At 51.4% G+C, this 21,828-nt stretch overlaps 1 protein-coding gene across 7 annotated transcripts in view; it reads left to right on the forward strand.

Annotated features, from left to right (window-relative positions):
* SNX29 (sorting nexin 29) overlaps positions 1-21,564 on the forward strand; it is a 589,214-nt gene extending 567,650 nt beyond the window's left edge. For all 7 annotated transcript variants that reach the window (XR_012429267.1, XM_005591284.5, XM_045381437.3 and 4 more), the window contains one exon: positions 15,465-21,564. Coding sequence is in view for 6 of the 7 variants with exons in the window: in XM_005591284.5 (XP_005591341.3) it covers positions 15,465-15,594 (130 nt within the window). In the remaining variant the exon portion in view is untranslated. The remainder of the gene's footprint in view (positions 1-15,464) is intronic.
* The last annotated feature ends 264 nt before the right edge of the window (positions 21,565-21,828 follow it).

The raw sequence follows: 21,828 nt of genomic DNA on the forward strand, positions 1-21,828 counted from the left end.
CTCTGTAACGGCAGCGTGTGCTGCTGCTTCTGCACACCTGACCTCGCGGGTCCGTGGGTCCTGCACACGGGCATGGGGTGGTTTCCAAGCTTCCTCCTCAGAAGGACGTTGCACTGAACATCCTCGCCCATGTCTTTGTGAACTTGCTCAACAGTTTCTTAAAGCAGACACCAAGACGTGCAGCTCCCGAGTCAGAGGAGCTCACTCAGCACACACCTGCCTCGGTTTTCCCCGGTTTCACCAGTGTGTGCCTCTGCTAACCACAGGTGTGCCATTTCTCAGCATCCCCGCCCATGCCTGGTGACAGCCATCTTTGAATCTTTTTCAGTTTGCATTTTCCTGATGAGTCATAATGATAAATGTATTCGAACGTGTCCTCTCCTCCTGTAGAATGCAATCATTCATTCCAGAAATTTGTATTGAGCACCTGCTCTGTGCCACTCACTCTCTGTAGGTGCCAGGGTGCTCAGGGAAGAGAACAAAGATACATCAGCATGCCATACAGGGGAGGCGGCGCAGAGGAGGGGAGCTGGGGAGGGCAGCAAGCACGGCCTCCGGAGAAAGTGACGGAGGTGCTGACAGGTCAGCCGGCGGGAGCGCCGTTCTTTCTTGCAGAGGGAGGCAGGAGTGTGCCTCAGTCTTGCAGGGACCTGGTGCCACCGAGGAGCCTTGAGGCTGGTTGGAGTCATGGGGAGGAGTGAAGGAGGCGGAAAGGTGAAATTGCTGCTCAGGGAGGATCTCGTAGAGTATCTCGGCTTATTCTGCGAGACAGACTTGGTGCAGGAGCGACATGGTCTGGCGTCGGTGGCGTTACTCAGGTATGGTGTGGAGACTGGATTGGAGGCAGCTGCTGGGTACAGGGAGAAATGGAGAGAGATGAGGGTGCCCAAGCCCAGGGTATGACTTCCCAGAGAGTAGGGGCGCTGTCCGCTCAGTCCCTCTTGTAGTCCCGGTGCTGCTTGGCGCGTGGAAGGGTTGCAGCAGATGTCACTGGAATTACTGAGAAACACGTTGGTCAGCCTTTCTTCCACGAGGCACTCACTACCTTTCCCTGCGTGTCTGCTGGACTGCCGGCCCCTCGGGTTGCTCTGTGGGAGCCCCTGATGCCCGCAGGGCATTTCCCTAGCTGCCATCTCCCAGGCTGTCTTTCATGACAGGGAGTCTCGGTCTCGACCCTTACGTGTTTTTGCATGTGGTATCAGGTATGTTTACATCACACTGACTTGTAACGCCACCTGCCTGGCTATCAATTTTCAAATGTCTTTTTTTTTTTTTTTGCTCACTTGTCCTCTGGACTCACGCCATCTTGCATCGTGCTGAGGGAGGCTTAGAGGGCGCTTTTGTTGTTAAAAGTCTTATAAAAGTAACAATCTCTGCTTTCAATGAGAGAGACGAGTATGGGTTATTACTATTTTCTCAAGGTGATGGTTGGAGAAGTTAAATAGCTTTGCCACCATGACACGTCCCAGATGTTGCCGAATTCTGAAATCCAACCCAGGGCTGACTGCGAGGTTGGTGTCGTGGCATCACACCCCACCTCCCTAAGCTGGCAAGTCCAAGGTGCCGTGGGGCCAGCGGGCAGTGGTCTGCTGTAGAGCTAGACCAGGACAGACCACTTTGACTTCACTCACCTGGTTGAGTGCACCGGATGTAATTCTAGGCGCTGGGGATATAGCGGGGGAGATGACGCTTCAGACGGCGACAGGTGCTGTGAAGAAACTCCGAGGGACCGATGCAGTGGTGGGTGACTAGAGGGGACTTTTGGGCAAAGGCCAAAAGTATGAGGAGTTAGGGCATGACGGGCAGTCCCCGCGTCGCTGGAGGAAGTGACGATGGAATTACAGCCGTGGCAGAAACACTTGCATTTGATTCTGAATGCAGTGGGTAGCCATGGAAGGGTTTGGTCTGAGGAAGGGTCGAGGCGAGAAGGGAAGGTGTCTGGGTTTAGGAGACACAGCAGAGACAGAAGTAGCAGTGGACACGTGTCTGGAGGCAGAAGCCACAGGCCATTGGGTGTTGGGTTTGGTATGGAATGTCAAGAAAAGGAAAAATTAAGATGCTTCCCAGAGTTCTGGTTTGAGCAGTGGAGTTGGCAGTTACCCCATTTACTAAAATATGGAAGTCCAGAGGAGGAACAGAAGTTTAATGGGGGAAAAAACCAGAATTTCCTTTTGAGATAGGGTCTCAATCTGTCACCTAGCCTGGAGTGTAGTGGTGTGATCTCGGCTCACTACAGCCTCTGCCTCTCAGGCTCAAGCAGTCCTCCCACCTCTGCCTCCTGAGTAGCTGGACTACAGGCACACGCCACCACATCTGGCTTTTTTTTTTTGTAGCCATGGGGTCTCACTATGTGGCCCAGGGTGGCCTCAGACTCCTCCGAGCTCAAGCTGTCCAGCTGCCTCTACCTCCCAAAGTGCTGAGATTAGAGGCATGAGTCACTGCACCTGGCCACAGTTTCCATTTTGGCCATGTTCAAGGTAGATACATGGGCTCCAGAGGGAAGTCAGGGCCAACAGTGAATTTGGGAAGCTTTGCCATTTGGATCTATGGAGAGCCATCCGAATGGACGAGAGCACATGTGGGGAGTGCAGGCGGAAGAGACCCAGGACCCTCCACGATTTAGTGGCAAAGCAGTCCTCAGACAGATGGAAGGAACCTCAGAAGAGGGTGGAGATGCTGAATGGTTGAGGACTTGTAACTAGAACAAGCCACCGTTGTTTTTTGAGAGAGTTTTGCTCGTCACCCAGGCTGGAGTAGTGGCGTGATCTTGGCTCACTGCAACTGCCTCCGAGGTTCAAACAACTCTGCTACCTCAGCCTCCCGAGTAGCTGGGATTACAGGTGCCTGCCACCACGCCCGGATATTTTTTGTATTTTTAGTAGAGATGGGGTTTCACCATGTTGACCAGACTGGTCTCAAACTCCTGACCTCAAGTGATCCGCCTGCCTCGGCCTCCCAAAGTGCTGGCATTACAGGTGTGAGCCACTGTGCCCAGCCCGCCAGTTGACTTCAACACAGTAGGCGCTGGTGACCTTCCTGAGAGCTTTAAAAGTGGAGTAGTGGGGTTGAGATGAGAGGAAGAAGTCAATTGCTACCCAGCAGTCTTTTAAGTTCTTCTGGGATGGGGGATGGAGAGCTCAATACCGGCCAGAGGGGCTGGGAGGCCGAGGGAGAGAGGGCATCGTTGCAGGTGGGGCCACAGGAGAGTTGTGGAGTTGCAAAGTCCTGGAGGAAGCTATTGGGGAACAGCCCGATGGAGGGGTGAGCCTTCCCCAGGAGCGGGGCTCTTCAGTCCTTATGTCAGGAGCAGCAGAGGGTGGGTGTACGTTGATGCCTTCGCAGGGAATGGTGTCAAAAGACAGAATTACAGTAAATTTAGATATAGAGTCAACTGGCTTTTGTGATTCACAAATTGAGGCAGCCTCCATTGTACAAAATAGGATGAGAGCTCCCACTGGTCAATGGCAGAACACGTTTTGTGAGGTGGGGACAAATGATGGATTGGTTAACATCAGGTTACCTACCTCAGGTTGCTTTTTTTGGTAAGAGTTAAACAGAGGGGCTTCCTTCTTATGCTGTCTCAGGTAGACTGCAATTGCCTGCGTGGGGGCCTTCCTGCTTCCATAGCATTGTAGATTAACTAGGTGGCATTGGGCTTGAGTGAGTCCAGTTTGGTTTGGTCCGCTGGGGCCCAGCACAGGGTGTACAGTGCAAAATAATCACGCGTCGCCTAGTGATGGGGATACATTCTGAGAGGGGTCATTAGGTGATTGCGGTGGTGTGTGAAGCTCAGTGTGCGTATGTACACAAACCTATGCAATACATGAGCATACTGGATACCATGGGCACCTGCAACACAGCGGGATTCGTGTATCTACCAAGGGTAAGAGATGAAAAGTGAGCCACCTGCCTAGGGCCCTGCCCATGAGTGGAGCCCGTAGGACTGTAAGTGGTTGTGGGTGAGTATTAGGGGGAGGTGAAAGCTCAGGACGTCACGTGCACTAGGGGACTTTACACATGTGGGACCCCTAGGCTATACTGAATTTATAAGATATTTTCCTTTAATAATTAGCCTTTGCTTATAACTTTTGAACTTTATAAAAAGTTTTCTTAAAATTTCTTGACTTTCATAACACACATTATACAGCAGTGTAAAAAATATTTCTTTATATCCCTACTGGTGAGGTTGTGTCTCTTTAAATTGTTTAAATTTTTTGAGGTGGAATCTTGCTCTGTCACCCAGGCTGGGATGCAGTGGCATGGTCTCGGCTTACTGAAACCTCTTGAGTTCAAGCGATTTTCCTTCCTCAGCCTCCCAAGTAGCTGGGATTCCAAGAACATGCCACCGCACCCAATGAATTTTTGCATTTTCAGTAGAGACACGGTTTCACCATGTTGGCCAGTCTGATCTCAAACTCCTGACCTCAAGTGAGCCACCGCACTCGGCCCAAAAAATCTTTTCCATGATTGGCAGTGCAGTAGGCTTGACCCCAGCTTCACCTCAGGAGTAGTGTGGTGCATTGTGATGTCAGTGACATATTTTTCAGCTCCATCATGATCTTACGGGAACTGGAGGACTCTCAAGTCGGCGGGGCAGGCAGGCTGCGTTTTTCATTCACCACCGTCTTCCTGTGGGTCTTCTGTTTCAGTTTTTGGCCAGGGTTGGTTGGGCTGGGTGCTGTGGTGCGGAGATCACTGCGAGGGAAGTGACTGGGGTTACAACAGAGACATGATATGCTCTGAGCATCCCATGGAAAGTGGGGACAGGGGCGACTGAGAATTAGAACAGCAGCAGGATTCAGGGAGAATCCTTTCCATCCTTGGAAAGTGAGGCGGTTTAACCCAGCAGAACCATCACGCAGCCTCTTTAGCCTACCCTAGTAGATGATTTATGAGGCCTTCTGAAATGTCAGCCCAAGCCAGCTCTGAAACCTGAGGTACCCACTTAAGGTGACCAGGGGCTACCAACAAAGAGGCCGTCAGCATCACAGCCATTGGTCATGATCAGGATTTTACCCAGAGTGATCTTTTAGCCTTGAAATGGTGAAAGCTGACGTCTAAAGAGCATTGGTAGACTGCTCAATGAACTTAAGCTGTCCTTGAAAGTTACACACACTGGATCTCTAGTTTTTAATGGGCACTGTTTACCCGGGGATGCATGCAGCCCGCAGTGCCATGCCTCTCAGTACCCCGTCCATGGTGGATCCATACACCTGTCCGTCTGCCCCAGCTGCTCCCACAGTCCAGGCCCCAATATCAAAAGAAAACCGTTCTCCATCCCCCCATCCTACTACTGGTCCTTGTGCCTGAGATCCGAATCCACCCCCATTCCGTTTCTACGGGGGTGCTGTACCTGCCTCACCACAAGGCTCCCTGTCTCGGAATCAGCTTTGTCCCCAACACTTCTCAGGCCCCTTGGGTGATATTCACAAGTTGTACATCTCGTTTATCCACCTGATGGGGCTCCTTAGGGACAGGTCCGCAACAGGGCCATAGGCAGCCCATTTGCAGAATGTGCCCGAGTTTGCTTCGCACCCTAAATGCCTTGTCCTGTTTAATCTCATAGGTGGTTGATATCAGCCCCATTTTTCAGATAATAGAGGAATTAAGAGACTTTACAGAGATATTGGGGGAGAGAGAGAGAAAGACTCCTTTTAAGAAAGTAAATTCACAGGTCATCACTGCAACGTCTTCCTAGAAACCTCGAGGCCTACCGCTCTGTCCTCTGCTCCTTAGCCCAGGATAAGAAGTGGTCGGATCGGGTTTGGGTCCCCAACCCCTGGAGCAGTACCCAATCTGTAGCCTGTTAGGAACTGAGCTACACAGCAGGTGAGCAGAGCTTCGTCTGTATTTACAGCCACTCCCCATCGCTCACATCACTGCCTGAGCTCCGCCTCCTGACAGATCAGCAGTGGCATTTGATATTCATAGGAGTGCAAAGCCTACTGTAAACTGCACATACGAGGGATCTAGGCTGCGTGCTCCTTATGAGAATCTAATACCTGATCTCTCAACATCTCCCATCGCCCGCAGAAGGGACTGTCTAGTTGCAGGAAAACAAGCTCAGGGCTCCCAGTGATTCTACATTATGGTGAGTTGTATAATTATTTCATTATTTATTGCAATGTAGTAATAGAAATAAAATGTACAAATGTAACGTACTTAATCTCAAAACCATCCGCACCCCCCGAGCCTATGGAAAAATTATACCAAACTGGTCCCTGGTGCCAAAAAGGTTGGGGAGTGCTGCCACGTGACCTTGGGCATGGCCCTGTACCTAAATGTAAGCCACATTCTGCTTCTCTAATGTGGGCCTGGGGCAGTAACTTCTTGAACTTCCCATCTCCCATGGTGAGGACAGCAAGAAATAGATGAAATAGTGACACCCAGCCTCCCAGCAGTCACTCCGCGAGTTACACAGCACCTTCGTCTTTACTATCTTCCATGCCATTTCCACCATCGTCTCTGGCTTATCCAAGGCCAGAATGCTTTGATTTAAAGCAATACCAAATTTCAGAGCAACTTTACTTTCATTTTGGAAGACGTACTATGACAAACACACATAGAAAGATGACTAGAAAACTGTATACTACTGTCCTAACAGTGGTTATTCACAAAGTGTGGGTTGACAAGCTGTTTTTTGTTTTCAAGCAATGAGTCTGTATAAATGAGAGGATTCTCTAGATTCTTACTGCTTTCCCTTTCACCATTTAACTTATGCTTGTAGAAGAGCAGCTACACAGCCAGAGTTTGCAAAAGAAAAGCCTGAGGCTTAAAAATATCAGGAACCTAGCAGCAGTGTCACAGCGTTATTGAAAGCACTCTCAAAACATCACGAAAAAATAATGTCGGATGGGGGATTTACATTCATCTGGGAACAGGTTGTGCCCTCAGTATTTTGAGTTTAGTTCCCAAAAGTCACAGTGTCTGTCCTGCAGGCATCCCTGTCCCCTGCCTCGAGTCTTTTGGGTTCTTCCCTGGGAGTCACATGTACCTCCCTGCTTTTCTGGGCACGCCTGTCCTGGCCTCCACCTTCCAGACTATTTCTATCTATGGTTGAAACCTTGCTCAGTGCAACTCGCGAGGGTCTGTCCATCTGTACCTCTGAAAGCAGTGAGCTACAGCTGCCTTGTCACATACCCACTTCTGCCCCCACCTAACTGTAGCATCTTGGGGACTGAGCTTGGATGCATTTGCATCTAGTCATGGACTCTGGGGTCAGACCGCACATTCGAGATCAATACCAGCCTCTGCTCCTCATTAGCCATACGATTTACCCTCCCTGCTTTATTTTCCACCCCCACAAGATTAGGATGGTAATTACAGCACCCCCTTCACGTGGCCAGCTTAAGGATGATATAAGAATCTGTTATTACTTTAGCTCAAGATTTAATTATTCAAAATAATTAAATCAAGTGCCTTATGGTGTTGGGATCCAAAGAGAACCAGACCCAGACCTGCCTTCAAGGAACCCTTGGTACTGCCAGAGCCATTTCTGGGTTGGTTGTGTGGATGGTGGAAGTCTTGGAGACCCATTTCAAACCAAGAGGCAGGAGGTAAAAGCCTTGATGGATGTCAGCATAGTTCACAATGGAATTGGATTTCATGGGGCACCCATCATGCAGTCCTGAGGCCCAGGTGTTGCCCAGGAACGAACTCAAAGGCTGTTCAGCCTGGTATGCTCTGACACCACCCAGCGGGACCCACATAGGCCACACGGTACAGAAGGCAGGGCAGTGCCACTGCCTCCCACTCCACAGATCCAAGGGCCTAAGTAAGATGCAGGGAGCACATTCTCCATGTTTCCACGTCCCAGAGGCAGAACTGGGTTTTCAAACTGGTACACGCACAGACTTATCAGGGAGCTGGGTCATGGAGGATGTTGGCCACATCCCTGCTGCACACACAGCTTGGTCCTAGCTGGGTTGCAGACACTGGGCCCTCCTTCCTATGAAGGCAGCTCCTAGTAAATGAAATATTGACCAGCTCGCCTAAACTCAGATCACAGGTGAAGCGAAATGAGAAGCTAGTCTCTCCTTGCAGCCGTTTTCACTGATGAGCAGTTGAGGATCAATTTCAGCCGCATATGCTGGTGACAGGGCACCATGCAGTGCACCCCCGAGGCTTATTAAAAAGAACACCCACCCCTGGGGCCCTCGGCGGGTGCCCTCACAGACCCCCTTCACCCCCACTCCCCCGGTGCTGCTGTAGATGTCAGCAGTGGGGAGGATGGAGATGGAGTTTCTGAAACGAATACCAAGCACGTGTGTCAGGAATACGCGTGGCCTGCCAGGGGGCTCATTACCGCAGCTTACATCCGTCTCCTGGGAGGGGAGGCAGCAGTGCCATGGGGACGCATGGGCTGTTTCCTGAGTGACCGTGGTATCCCAGGAGTTCTTTCTCCATTTTCTCCAGTTGCCTCCCAGATGAGCTCAGGGCAAGGTGCAGCCCTGGGGAAGTGATGTCCCCAGTTTCCCAGTTTGGTGGCAGTGGACACCCTGCAACCCAGGAGGGCCCAGCCCCTCGTGGATTTGGGGATGAATCCTCTGTGCCATTTCCTTCCTGTGTTTTCTGCTCAGTAGTTTGAACTGCATTTCTAAGTCCATTCCCTCCCTGTGTGATCCCAAAATGGCTCTGGCAATACCAGGTCTGAGAAATAAGATCGAGGTCTGAGCTGAACACAGGGTTCGCAGAGGAGTGAACCCTGCCGGAGGCGGCCAAAGCCAAGTTCAGCAGTGAAGGGTGAGGTCATTCACCAAGCAGCACCTCCACGACCCGCGCTCCATCCCAGCATCGAACGAGATCCTCGGCTTTGTCCTAAGAACCTGCAAGGCAGATCCTGTGATTTCCCCCTTCATGTATGGTTGCACCATTTTTTAACACAGTTCAACATACAGATAACACACGATACAGTTCATACATTTAAAGTGCACGCAGCTTGATAGTTTGACTTTGATCCCCCTTCACAGGTGAGGAATCTGAGTCCTAAAGAAGAGCATCCTGACCAGCCCAAGTACCCCTGCTGGTGAATGACACGGCCGGGAATCATCTCGGACTTTGTCCCCAGGGCCCCTGCTTTCTACCCAGAGACAGGGACAAAGGCCGCTGGCCCGAGAGCTTCAGGCTATCAGGGTCTTCCCTGACGGGCTCTTTCACCCTGGAAAAGTCTAGATTTACAGATACTGCCCTCTTGGAGTCAAGTTTGAGATTGAAGCCTATCATGGTGCCATTTCTCGTTTTTATGGCGTAGTTCGCTGAGTTTTGACAAAGACATGGAGTCCTGTAACCACCACCATCATGGTATGGAACAGCTCCTTTACCCCCCAAATCCCCTAGCGTTATTCTATAGTTAATCCCTGGCAACCCCAATCTGTTCTCTGTCGCTCCTAGCTTTGCCTTTTCCAGAGCGGCCTATGAATGGACTCAGATGTGGGGCAGCTCTGGGAATTTGACAATGCACTTGAGATTTGTCCATATTGCAAAAACCAGCATAGTAAGCAGCAAACATTCACCCAATACGAGGGGCAGCAAAGGAATGAGGGCTGGTACATAAGAAAAGCTTCTCAAATTCTTCAATGTGCCTTTAAAACCGTGTTCATGAAGATTGTTGCAAAGGCCAAGGTCACCGAAAAATAAAGGTACTGAATGTCATATAGGAGATGCACAGAAGACAGTAACAACAGAGCCTGAGAAAGGGCGGGGCCTGTCCTCATCCCAGCTCCAGGTGGAGTGACTCTGGGCTCAGGGATGTCACTTCCCACAATCAAGATGCTGGGATTCTGAGGCTCACACCCTCAAAGTGGCCTCCCGATTCCCGCCCTCCAGGTACCAGAGGAGCGTCGGGATCTGGATCCATGGCTCAGAAAGTCCACTTTGTGGACTGGAGAAAGTCACTGTAGAGGAGTGGCCGCTATCCTGAGTCCTTTATCACCACATTGATATTTCACCCACAATGGTGAAAATAGATGGTGACTGGATTTTGTTCCTTGTAGTATGTCCTTCGTGAGTAAATTTAGCAACCTAATAGGGTGAATAACATAACTGGCTCAAGGAATAGGGCCAATATATGGGGGGAACTCTGGGAGGCTGAGACAGGCAGATCACGAGGTCAGGAGATCGAGACCATCCTGGCAAACACAGTGAAACCCCGTCTCTACTAAAAATACAAAAATTAGCTGGGCATGGTGGCGGGCGCCTGTAGTCCCAGCTACTCGGGAGGCTGAGGCAGGAGAATGGCATGAAGCCGGGAGGTGCAGCTTGCAGTGAGCTGAAATTTTGCCACTGTACTCCAGCCTGGGCAACAGCGTGAGACTCCGTCTCAAAAACAAAAAAATGGGGAGACTGCTCCCCAAGTCTGAAAGATGTTGAGTCATCTAACACCACTGGCTGAGGGGTCTGCACCCTCGGGTGGTGGCTTCGTTAGGCCTCCTTGTCTGTCACATCTCACAGGCTGTCCTGGCCCCTGGAAGGTAGAAACTGAGTCTTTTCTCTTGAATTCTCCAGAGCCCCTGATGGGCTCTGGTCCCAGCTAAGAGGAACATGAAGAATGCCAGAGATGGCACTCTCATTCTTTACAGAACGGCCACGATTTCCCCACCCTCATTTGCCGAGCTGTCTCAAGACTGGAACCCCCACCCATTTGCTCACTGCCTTTTATTTCTTCAGGCTGTCCGTAAATATCCCTGCTGAATACCCATCTCTCCCCATCTACATAGCCCTCTAAGGCCTCTGCTGTGTCGGGACCAGGCAGCAAAAGACCTGCAATGCCTAGACATTGATCTTGTTCCAGAAAGACGAGGATGGGCAGTTCAGAGAAGGTTCCGTCTGCTCACTCCAGGCCCCTTCCCCCAGGGCAGGGAGTTGAGGGGTTGCACTGGGAACAGGAGGGTTTGGGAAGTATGCTGTATTTTGGGAGATTGTAAACGCCTCCTTGGCTGGGTATGGTGGCTCACGCCTGTAATCCCAAGCACTTGGGAGGCTGAGATGAGAGGATTGCTTGAACCCAGGAGTTTGAGACCATCCTGGGCCCCACAGGGAGACCCCCATCTCTAGAAGAGAAAAAAAAAAAAGTCTATACCCAGTTCCTTTGCTGTATTAGATGCTTTTACCAGTAGAAGTTCCCATGAATTTGCTGGCCAGACTTTACTGATGCTCTTATTTCAGCATGTCAAAAGAGCCATATCTAATTATTGCCAACCGCATACATATGCATTGAATGATGTATGATTGGCACTATTATCCTCACTTCACACATCAGAAAGCTGTGTCTTGCAGAGGTTATGGATCTTTCTCTAAGGTCTATAGTGTCTAACAAAAGGAACCCAAGTTTTCTGACTCTGAATATGGATTTAAGGCCTTTGGCAATTCATTCTTAGGGATTGCCATCCAGACTCCCTTTTTCTTGTTTGCAAAACTGAAACAGATCTAGCCCCAGCATTAACAGAGTCCCTGCTGGGGAGCAGGAACGGAACATCACTTGTCCATGCATTTGTCTCTCGCTTAGGCCCCGGAGCTGCAAGCCCACTTTGTTATAAAAATGCAGTCATGCCAGACAAGAGACAGTCTGCTTCTTGGTGGCTGGCTTCTGTCAGTGGAGCCGGGTAAGAAATGGTGCTGTCATTCTGGAAATCTTAGTGGTACAGTAGGTAAAAGTCGGCAGCTAACAAGGGGTATGAGGGATGAGAATTTCACTCTGAGGATGCTGTCGGGAGGAGGCATGTGCAACAGGAGCTGGAGGGAGCCTTGGTTTTAAAGGGGGGAAAAAATCAATGGATCTTCTTTAAGGCTGCCATTGTAAATGCAAGGCCTTTCAGCTTCCCTGGAAACCGTCTGACTACAGCCCCTATCTCTACTTTTGGATGCCAGTCCTGGAGTGAGCATGGCACTGGCCTCATATCTCCCCTGTAGGGGAGGGACCCAGTGGGGGAATGTGGGGTCTCCTTCCCTTCTCGCTGTTGGCCCTGTCTCTTCTATCCACATCATCCTGCTTCCTTCCCCTGTTTATACACTCCTAGTCGCACCTACCCCACACCTTCAGATCCTGCTGTTCAGCCAGACAGCATTATCAGTATTAGGCTATTCTCGACCTACAAAGATAGCAGTTGCAAGAGGTTCAGCCTCATATGCCAGCTGCCGCCAGCACTCTCCGCTCAAGCCCACTGTGCTCAGCAGTCTGGGTTTTCTGTCCGTCACATGCTCACTGAAGCCCCTGTTCCAGGCAGATTTCTGCAGGTATCATCCGTTCAACTTGTCCCAAATGAAGCCTCACCCGGGGGTCTCAGGAGCCATCATAGCAGCCCTGCCTCCAGCCCACCTGGGTCCACCCGTCTCACCACCCACCAAGCCTGTGTCCCAAGACATGGCTCTGTTCCACAGGGCCTGGAGGATTGTACCGTCCGCATGTCACACGAGCCCACTGTCAACCACAGCAGCCAACACTCACTGGGAGTCCCCAGCTGCCAGGTATGGACATCAGGACAAACACAGCCCCATGACACGTCAAGTGCATGCCCTGAGCTAACCCTGCCTTCCAGGCAGAGGAAGCAGCTGGGCCAGGTCTGCCAGGTTACAAGTCTACCCCTCCTCACAGGCCCGCCACTTCACCTGTGCTCATCTTCACAGCTAGAGGCCCCTTCCGACAGTGATCCTCAGCTGACTCCTCCTCACCCTCCACACCTCTACCTCCTCCAGGAAGCCCTCTGTGCCCTGCTCCGAACCACCCTGGTTCCCCCTCACTGGGGCATTCCCCCCGCCCCATGCTTCTACCACAGCGATCTATCCAGGGTCTGCCCTCACCATTTTCAGTGAGACTGGCTCTCCAAGCCCAAAGCAACTTCTGCACCCCTTCGTGCCCAGCATGGTGTCTGGTGGCACAGCCCATGTGTGTTTGAATGTTCAGTGCTGCCTAGTCATTGTCACTCTAGGCACTGGATCCCCATGATGCTTAAAACCACCCCACCTTTATTCTGTCCAAGACTCAGACAGCAGGCATTTGCCTACCCAAACACAGCTAGTTGGTGGCATCAGGTAGCCCTCGAATCCCCACCACAGCACTCGGATGTGCTCACGGTAGGCATCACCAAATGACAAGGAAACCAAGGCTCAGACAGCACCATCCACAACAGGACTGAACAAAGGCATCTGCCTCAGAGCCCCACCCTCTCTCCACCCCTGCATGGCAGGTACGGTTCGTTATAAAAGCACCCTTGCCCCACCAACTGGTACCTCTTCTCTCACAACCGGCAAGGCACTGGCCTCTCCCAACCACTCTGAGCCCATTACTTCCAGGGCTTCTCCCCAGGCTCTGGTCATTGCAGGCCAGGTTCGTCCTGGCTGTGCTGATGGCCGTAGGTGCAGGCTAAGGAGTGGCTGGTCGGACCCTGGATCTGAACAGCGTGACAGGAGGGGATTGTGAGGGCATCGCTTTAAACTCACATTGACATCCAAGCCTTCCTGTATCTAAGAATCGGTCCCCCTACACTGTGAGTACACTGTGAGCAAAGACCTCCTTCCAGCATCTTCAAAGCGTCCTCTCAGCAGGGTCCATGGATAAAGAGGCTTCTGGTAAGGCGGGTCAGCCTTTGAAGTAAGAGGGGCATGTTTGCTTTGGGGCTGCAGCCAGACGCCCACCTAAAGGAGGAACGGGCGGCACACACCAGGCTGGACGGGCTCAGAGATGATTCAGAGCATCTCCAGCTTTGTTCAAGGTCAAATGTTTTTTTCATCCATGCACTGAAGGCGAAGCCCAACTTGAGTTACAGGATGAGAAGGCAATCATTAAAAGGGGTCTTCATTTTGTTAGCTTATCAGGGTGTCAAACTTGAAACAGGAGGCATTTCACTCGCACAGTGGCTATGTCCCTGGAATGGTGCAATGCAAACCAGATCATCGTAAAGAGAATCACTCCTGAGATGCAATGAAGACACATTGGGCTATTTCAGGGAACCCTGCAGGGACCCTCTGGGGGAACGGATTTCGGATTTCTGTATGAACAGAAGTCTCCCCTTAACTCATGTGGTATGTGAAACTGAGCTTGGAGACACCTGGGGGTGGATGATCCTGATCTGACACTCGCTAGGTGGCTCTTGTCCTCCGAGCCATAAATAGGGCAGAGCTAGCTGTGGACAGGGTCCTATCTTCCCTCGTAGGAGCCAGAGGGCTCACGTCCAGAAAGCTACGACAGCACAGAGGTGCTCAGGATGCAGGAGTGAACACTGATCCTACGAGGTTTTTGTCTTGTTTTAAAGCAATTTGTCCCAGTGAGATATTTATTGTAGACAATTTTTCTTATATCTGTTTTTTAACATCTGTAATCTTAACACTTAGAAATCACTCTTATCAACTGCTGTGTCCTGTTGATGTTTACTTCCTATTCAAATAGCCTACGGTCGACAGAACATTCCCAGCCCCCGATTTTACGTGTCCCCTTAGCTAGCAAAGGGGACTTTACAAGTGTGGTTAAGGATCGGCCAGGCACAGTGGCTCACACCTGTAATCCCAGCACTTTGAGAGGTTGAGCATGAGGATCACTTGAGACCAGCCCGAGCAACAGAGCAAGACCCCATCTCTACAAAAAGCTTAAAAAATTAGCCAGGCATGGCGGCTAGTACCTACAGTCCCAGCTGCTCAGGCAGCTGAGGTGGGAGGATCGCTTGAGCCCAGAAGGTCAAGGCTGCAGTGAGTTATGCCTGCACCATTGCACTCTAACCCGGGCAACAGAGTCGAGACTCTCTCCCAAGAAAATATAGTTTAAAAATGCAACTGCAACACGGGACTTCCTGCTGAGCCCCCTCCACTCTCAGGGTGCAGCCTCCCGGCCTCTACCCTGTCCCCTCAAAAGTGTGCTGAGGGCCTCCCAAACCAGACCCGTGCCCTGGGACCCACACATGCTGTGCTGCTGTGTGTTGCTTCAGAACCAGGATCGGTGTACCCCTCTTGGTGGAATCTTCCGCTGTTTCTGGCTCTTAAACACAGTACCATGCCCAACGACCTTATAACTAGACCAGGGCCTAGGGCCTGATTATTGTCTTAGGATCAATTCCACAGGAAGTCCCTCTGCTGTGTTTTGCTACACATCTTTTATGACTTTACAGTGTTCTCCAAAGTCGCCTTGGACTCGGAACTGTATCTGTGCTGGAAAATGAAGGAAAACGGGGGGAAGAAAGCTATGCCTAGAACATTCTTTCATAGCCTTAAAATGCAGCCGGAACAGTGGTACCATGAGCTAGCTCTGCCTCACAGCCAAGCTTGGTTGTAGCCTCAGAGTGCTTTTAAAAGAAAGTGTATGTGACAATACGGGTTTCTTGTTTCTCCAGGTAGCACTTACCAGTCAGAGGCTGCTCCAATGAGCCGGCCCACGGTCCCCAGCCACGTCCCTCCCGCTGCCCACACACCTGGCTCCCTTCCCGGCCCGTGGTCATTTGCGTCTGAACCCCCAGACTTAACCTGATTCTCTGCTCTTCCAGCGACATCGCCCCGCCCGGACAGCCTGGGAACAAGAACAGCCGGCCCAAAGCGGCTTCCCGCTTCCCCAAACTGTCCCGAGGTCAGCCCCGGGAGACGCGCAACGTGGAGCCTCAGAGCGGCGACCTCTGACCTCGACGGAACCCCAGCCACAGGCCCTACGCGTCGCGCCAGCTGCCTCCACCCCAGCCACTGCCGCTGGCCCCTCACCTCGGCGTGACGACCACGTCCACCCGGTGACCCTGAGAGCACACGATCCCCACCAGTTAAACGACACCCTGATTAAACTGGTCAGTCTTGGAGCCACATGGTCCCTGACCCCAGAGAGCAAGGTGGTGCCTCGCTGCACAGACTGCAACACACGGTCCTTCTGCTCCTGGGGTCTGCCCTGGGCTGCGGGGGCTGTTCGTTCACCTCCCAGCAGTTCAGGGCTGGTAGGAGGTTGGGCACCAGGTCAGGCTTGGTGCCCGCTGGGTGAGATGCACAGCTTATCCCCTGTGCAGGAAGGTATCTGTGGAGCCAGCCTCTCCACTCTTTCCTACACGGGGCCTAGAATGACTGTTAGACTCTTTTTGCTGTTTCAGGTTATTGCCTGGCCCAAGCTAGGGATGCCTGGGATTGGCAAGGGGGAGGGGATCTGGTTCTATTCACTGCATTCTCCACCAATGGTCATTAGACACCCAGCCGTGTCACAGCTCACTTTTCCCAAGGGATGTTCCTGTGGCCTTGGCAAGGAGCCATTAGTGATATTTGAGTTCGGAGAACTTCTCCTACCTCCCCCTATGGCTGGCTTCAGGAAGGACCAGTGTGCCCTCGGGATCCTAAGGCCAGTAACGCCCTCACCAGGCTTGGAAAGGGGACTTGGACATCTGACCCAGTCATCAGCAGCAGCTTGGTAACCTTGCGTCATACAGCTTGTCCAAAGTGGCCTTGGCCTCACAGTCATGAGAGACTTGGCTCAGGAAACCACTGCAGAAGGTTCCATGGTTTTCAAACCAGGCTCCATGTCTGTGAACTTGGACACAGCATGGACACTGAACAGATGTTTCTCTCCCCTAAAGACATTTTCCATCCCCCGTCTGCCCAGCTACCATTGTCCGTGGGAACAGAACTCTGCCTCCCCTAAGATGGAGTCCTCTTGTTCCTTACATGCCAGGATGGCTCTCAGAGTATAGGGAGCCTGGGCAGGTGGAGCAGAGGATGGGGACCAGTAACTGGGTGGCCCCTGGGTCTCCTCCTCCAGTGAGCTCACATCAGAGCCCCTCGCAGGACGAGGGCTGTCCTCACAGGCTCAGCACCATTGAGGCAGTTTGGATTTCTGGGGTAAAATAACCAAGAAGGTGGTCGTGAAATGCACTATGCAATAAGTCAGTGCGTTCCGCCTTAAGCTGAGGCAGAGACGCAGTGGAACCTGAGGACAGAAGCAGGTGAAAGGCGAGTTAGATGGCAAGGCATGGGCTTGTCCTGGAACTGCTTCAATTCAGTGGCTTAAAATGTGTACGGCCTAGCTGAGCATGGAGCATTTCCTGGCTCGAGGAAATCTCTGGAGAATCATCTGGAAGGTTTATGCTGTGCGTTCCCCTCGTAGTAAGGAGAAGATTGTTCATGGCCTTTAAGGCTGAGATCACTCACACACAGCCCCCCAGAGAAACCGAGACCTACCTGACTTCTTAGGGGACCTTGGGCCAGGTAAGCCATGCCCTGGTGAGACTCAGTGAGCCGGAGTGTGCACGGAAGTGGGGACCCTGCAGTCAGTTTGCAAGTCTGGAGGACCTGAGACATCCCGGAAAGGCAACCTGGCCTGTCTCCCACCCACCTGCCAACGTTGCCGCAATACACATTTTTTTTTTTTTTTTGAGACGGAGTCTCGTTTTTGTTGCCCAGGCTGGAGTGCAGTGGGTGCGATGTCTGCTCACTGCAACCTCCGTCGCCTCCCGGGTCCATGCCATTCTCCTGCCTCTGCCTCCTGAGAAGCTGGGACTATAGGCGTCCACCACCTCACCTGGCTAATTTTTTTGTGTTTTTAGTAGAGACGGGGTGTCACCGTGTTTGCCAGGATGGTCTGGATCTCCTGACCTCGTGATCCACCTGGGCCTCCCAAACTGCTGGGATTACAGGCGTCAGCTACCACGCCTGGCCAATACACATACTTTATTGGAAATTCCAGGGCTGGAGTGCACACCAGCCCACGTGGCTGGCGAGTCTGAGTAGAGTGCCCTCACAGACTGAGGCAGGGACTGTCTAAAAGCTCAAGGTGCCATCTGGCTCAAGCTGCCGTCTGTCATGGCCCCTCTGGTTGGGTTTATGCCACATCTGTCATTTTGAACTAGGTGTTTGCCGCCAGCTCAGACACGGTCTCAGGAGGGCCTCCCTAAGCCAGGGAACTTGCCCTGGAGGTTATCTCCCTGTTCTCTGCTGGATACAGAAAGAACCTCCCATCTCCGCCATCCTCCTGGGCCCAGGCTTATGACCCGCACCTTTTCTGACACCTGCCCCCGAAACACAGCATGTGAATCAGGTCTTGCCCTCTTCTTCAGATACCCCACCAGGAAGCACCTTGGACATTCTGCACATGTCAAAAAACAATGCAAAGTCAGTCCTCCAGAGCTGACAGATACTAACCCATGAGAAACAAGTATGCTCTCAGCTGATATTGAATAGGTGGCAGAAACTCCGCCTCCCCCTTTTATAAAGCTTCATTATTCACAGAAAACCTGCTCTCCTCTCCCAAATGTGGAGAGCATGTTCCTGGGAGCCACGTGAGGACCATCCCACCTGCCTGTTCCTGGTGCCTCTCCCATGATCATGCACTGACCCTAGAGTCATCTCCCAGATCCAGACCATCTCCCCTCATTTTTGCTCAGAAATGCTAGTGACTGGTGCATGGTAGCAGCTCCTCGAAGCCCTTCCCTTTGGAATCCCGTAAAATGTTCTGCAATGATTGGGTTCATCCTGCTGCTCAAAAGACCCCTGTCCTGCTCTCTAATGTGGTGGGATAAACTTCAGGCAACAGAGACAACGGGCAGGGTTCCCTGTTCCTGGAGAAACGGGGTGTGGCAACACCCAGGGCTAGCAGGATTGTGGCTGGAACCTGGTGCCCAAATTCCATGCCCTTTAAATGTGTCGTCACCTGCCTCTCAGCGAGGATTCAATTCCAAGGGCTGACTCAGCCCATGGCCCATCAGTGGCAAAGACACCCCTGCGGAAAGGAACCCTCGCAACTCACGTCTGTCTCCTTCATCCAGGAAGATTACTCGGGGGTTTCCAAAGTCAACACCTGAGAAAGGAAGTCCCCTCCTGCATTCCGAGAGGAGCCAGGGGGCCTGCCTGTCTCTCAAGGGATTTCTGGGACCACCTCTGCTGGGAGGAAGACTCTTCGCCGAATCCTCCTCTCCATGGCCTGTTCTGACTCAAACAGAGCATCACTGGGTTCCCTCCTTGAAAGAGAACAAATGCTTGCAGAAAGGGAGGTTAAAGGCTGCTAGAAACCTAGCCCAGCCCTGCACTCCTGACCTGAGACAGAACCTTCTCCGCCACTCTTCCTGGAATCACTCTGAAATTCCAGCTTCTCTGATTCGCACTTAGCAGTATACTCCACTCACGTTGCTGGCAAGCCATTGTAGAGTGTGGAGCTGGGGTTCAAAGCCCCCAGCATTTCTCTACTGGCACGCCCTGGTGGAGGAAGACACTTTGACGGAAGTTCTTACAGGCCGTGGTGGCGGCAGCCATCCTCACATCCAGTCACCAGTTGCATCTAGGGACCTGCTGGCTGCAAAAGGGATCATCCAGTGGAGTAAGGGAGGGTGCCATCTTGCAAGATCGAGGAAGAGGAGGGATGTGGACTGGGTCTATCACAGCCCTTGGCCCTGCTTTATACCTTGGAGCTTATTAAGGTGAATTCTTTGATAAGCATTTAATTATTTAGAACCATGGCAGGTAACTGTGCTTTAAAACCAGAGTCGCCCAAAAGTCATTTACACCAGGCAGATTGATAGCATGGCTGTAGCTGATGCAACAAACAGGCACTGGGGCCAGTGATCACAACCCAGGGTTGGAAACGGGAGGGAAGCCCACCAGCCTGCCTCATTGATGCGCTGCAGCTCTGCCTTCCGGAGGCGCCTTATTTCCTAACACCCTGAGCCAGGGCTTTGTGGCCCAGGTGAGACGTGGCTGCCTCTCTTGGTTCTGCATGGGACAGTGTGCCCACCCTGAGGATCAAGTCATGGGGTTCTGGGCCTCGGCCTTCCCACCCCACTTGCTCAAGCCCCCATGGGGCTGCAACTCCATCTGGCCCCTCACAGGGAGGCCCAGCTGTGTTCTCTCTTCCCCTCCTCTCTCCAAGCCACCCCCAGAATCCATACTTCGTTCCTCCGCCAAGCTCCTATGTGAGCTGCAGCGCCCATGCTGGGGAGGCCCTGCACTCCAGAAGCATCTTCTGACCTTGGCACAGAACTGATGGCAAAGGGCGGGCTGGGTTTTCAGCTCCTGGGACCTGAGCAAGACCCCACACCTCATTCCTTCCCCGCTATACATCACACTGGCTAGGCCGCCAGTCGGCCTCCAATGGTAACCCCATTTGGGAGCCATCTTAGGAGTAAGAGGACCGCATATCTACAGTCTATGATAGTCTGTATGTACGTAAGGTCTAGAAGTCTTCCGGAAATCCCGCAAAGGGCAGCCTCGTGCCTGGGTTTCAACCCCAAAGGCAGCGATTGTCTTGACTCTGTCTTGCTGTTTCGCTCAGAATCACGGCAGACATGGAGTGTTTCTGGAAGGCAGGCATCTGCTATGAGCAAGGTCAAAGGTAACATTTTTCAAAATATTGTGCATTAATTCATTAAAGCTACCGTTAAATATTTGCTGTTTTCAGATTGGCTTCTGTGCTAATTTTGCACAGTTGTAGCACTGTATATTTTCTCTCACATTTCTGTGCCAAAAGAGTTCATCTTCATGTTTTTGTAATACACAATGTTGATTATGTTTCTAAAATCAAGCTTCAGCTCCTGGGTCAATAGGAATGAGGGTGTAGCATCCAGGGTCTCCTGGCTCGAGGCACACCAGATCCCGCGGTTCATCCCACAGCTGTTGAAATGCACCCTGGATCAGTCGCGTCTCTGGTATTCCTCACTCTAGCCATGAACCATTGCCATCTTATGGGCCTGATTTGGGTAACTGAATTCTGTCATGGAGCACACACTTGTTTCTAAATCCCAGCAACCAAGTTGCACATCCTTCCTTATAGCTAGTTTCTATAGAGAAGTGAAAAAGAAATCTGGTTTCCTCAGAAGATGGTTGAGCTAGCAGCCCTGCTGGCAGAAGATTCTAGATTCACTGGTGGTTTAAGGCCCAGGGATTTAGTTCTTACTGGTGCATAAATGTTTTCCCATCCTAACCGGAAAACCACTCACCCAGGCCCCCCACTTCCCCTCGAATCTGCTCAGCTCTGCCGCCGGTCTCCATGAACGGCAAGGGGAACCACCACTCGTTCATGGTCAGTGTAGGAAAGAGGATGTCCTTGCAAAAATCGGAACCGAGGACAGCAGCACACACAATGGTGGATCGTACATTTGCACCCAGAGCAACTAATCGCTCAATAAGTGACCCCAGAGACCATGAATTTCCTGGAGTGAAGGGAACGGGGGTAGAGCTAATTAGAGTTTTTATTATCCAGGATTCATCGTAAGAAGAATGTCATCCCTGGCTTAGCCGTCAGGTAGAACACTTACTCATCTGACACCGACTTCTTAGAGAAGCGAGTCTTTTGAGTGGAGGAGCGATGGTAACCCCACTGGGGGGTGGCCCATAATCGGGTCCCAGTAAGCCGTCTTAGGGGTAAGAGGACTGTGTATCTAGAGTCTATGATAGTCTGTGTCTACGTAAGGTCTAAAAGTCTGCAGAAACGCCCTGAAACCTGTAGTATTATCTTAAGTACCCTCTTATGTTAAGGTTCACATAATAGGATTTTTAAACAAATGTGTTTAATTTTTTAAGATCTCTTGTATTAAAATTTTCTTTTGGAATAAGCTGTGGAAATTTTGTTACAGCCTGGTTGAGATAAACCTCTTTACAATGACAAAATAAAAATGGTGACATTTTATAAATTAGGTACTTCAGTGAACAGTCTGTCTCAATTCTTTTTCAACAACCGGAGATTGAGGTGAAGTTTTAATTATATTAGGCAGAGCTGGATAAACTGGCAATGTAGCATTAAAATTTCATACAGAAAAAAAAACACTCATTACAGGTACTTATGTATTCGCTCCTATAAGAAACAGAGCATTATTAGGTACCTAGTATATACCAGGTGCTGGGCATACAGCAGTAAGCAAGACAGGTAAGGTGCACTGTGGGAGTCACAGTGGACAT

This window comes from Macaca fascicularis, chromosome 20 (genome assembly GCF_037993035.2).
Source record: "Macaca fascicularis isolate 582-1 chromosome 20, T2T-MFA8v1.1".
In the NCBI taxonomy this organism is placed as follows: domain Eukaryota; kingdom Metazoa; phylum Chordata; class Mammalia; order Primates; family Cercopithecidae; genus Macaca; species Macaca fascicularis.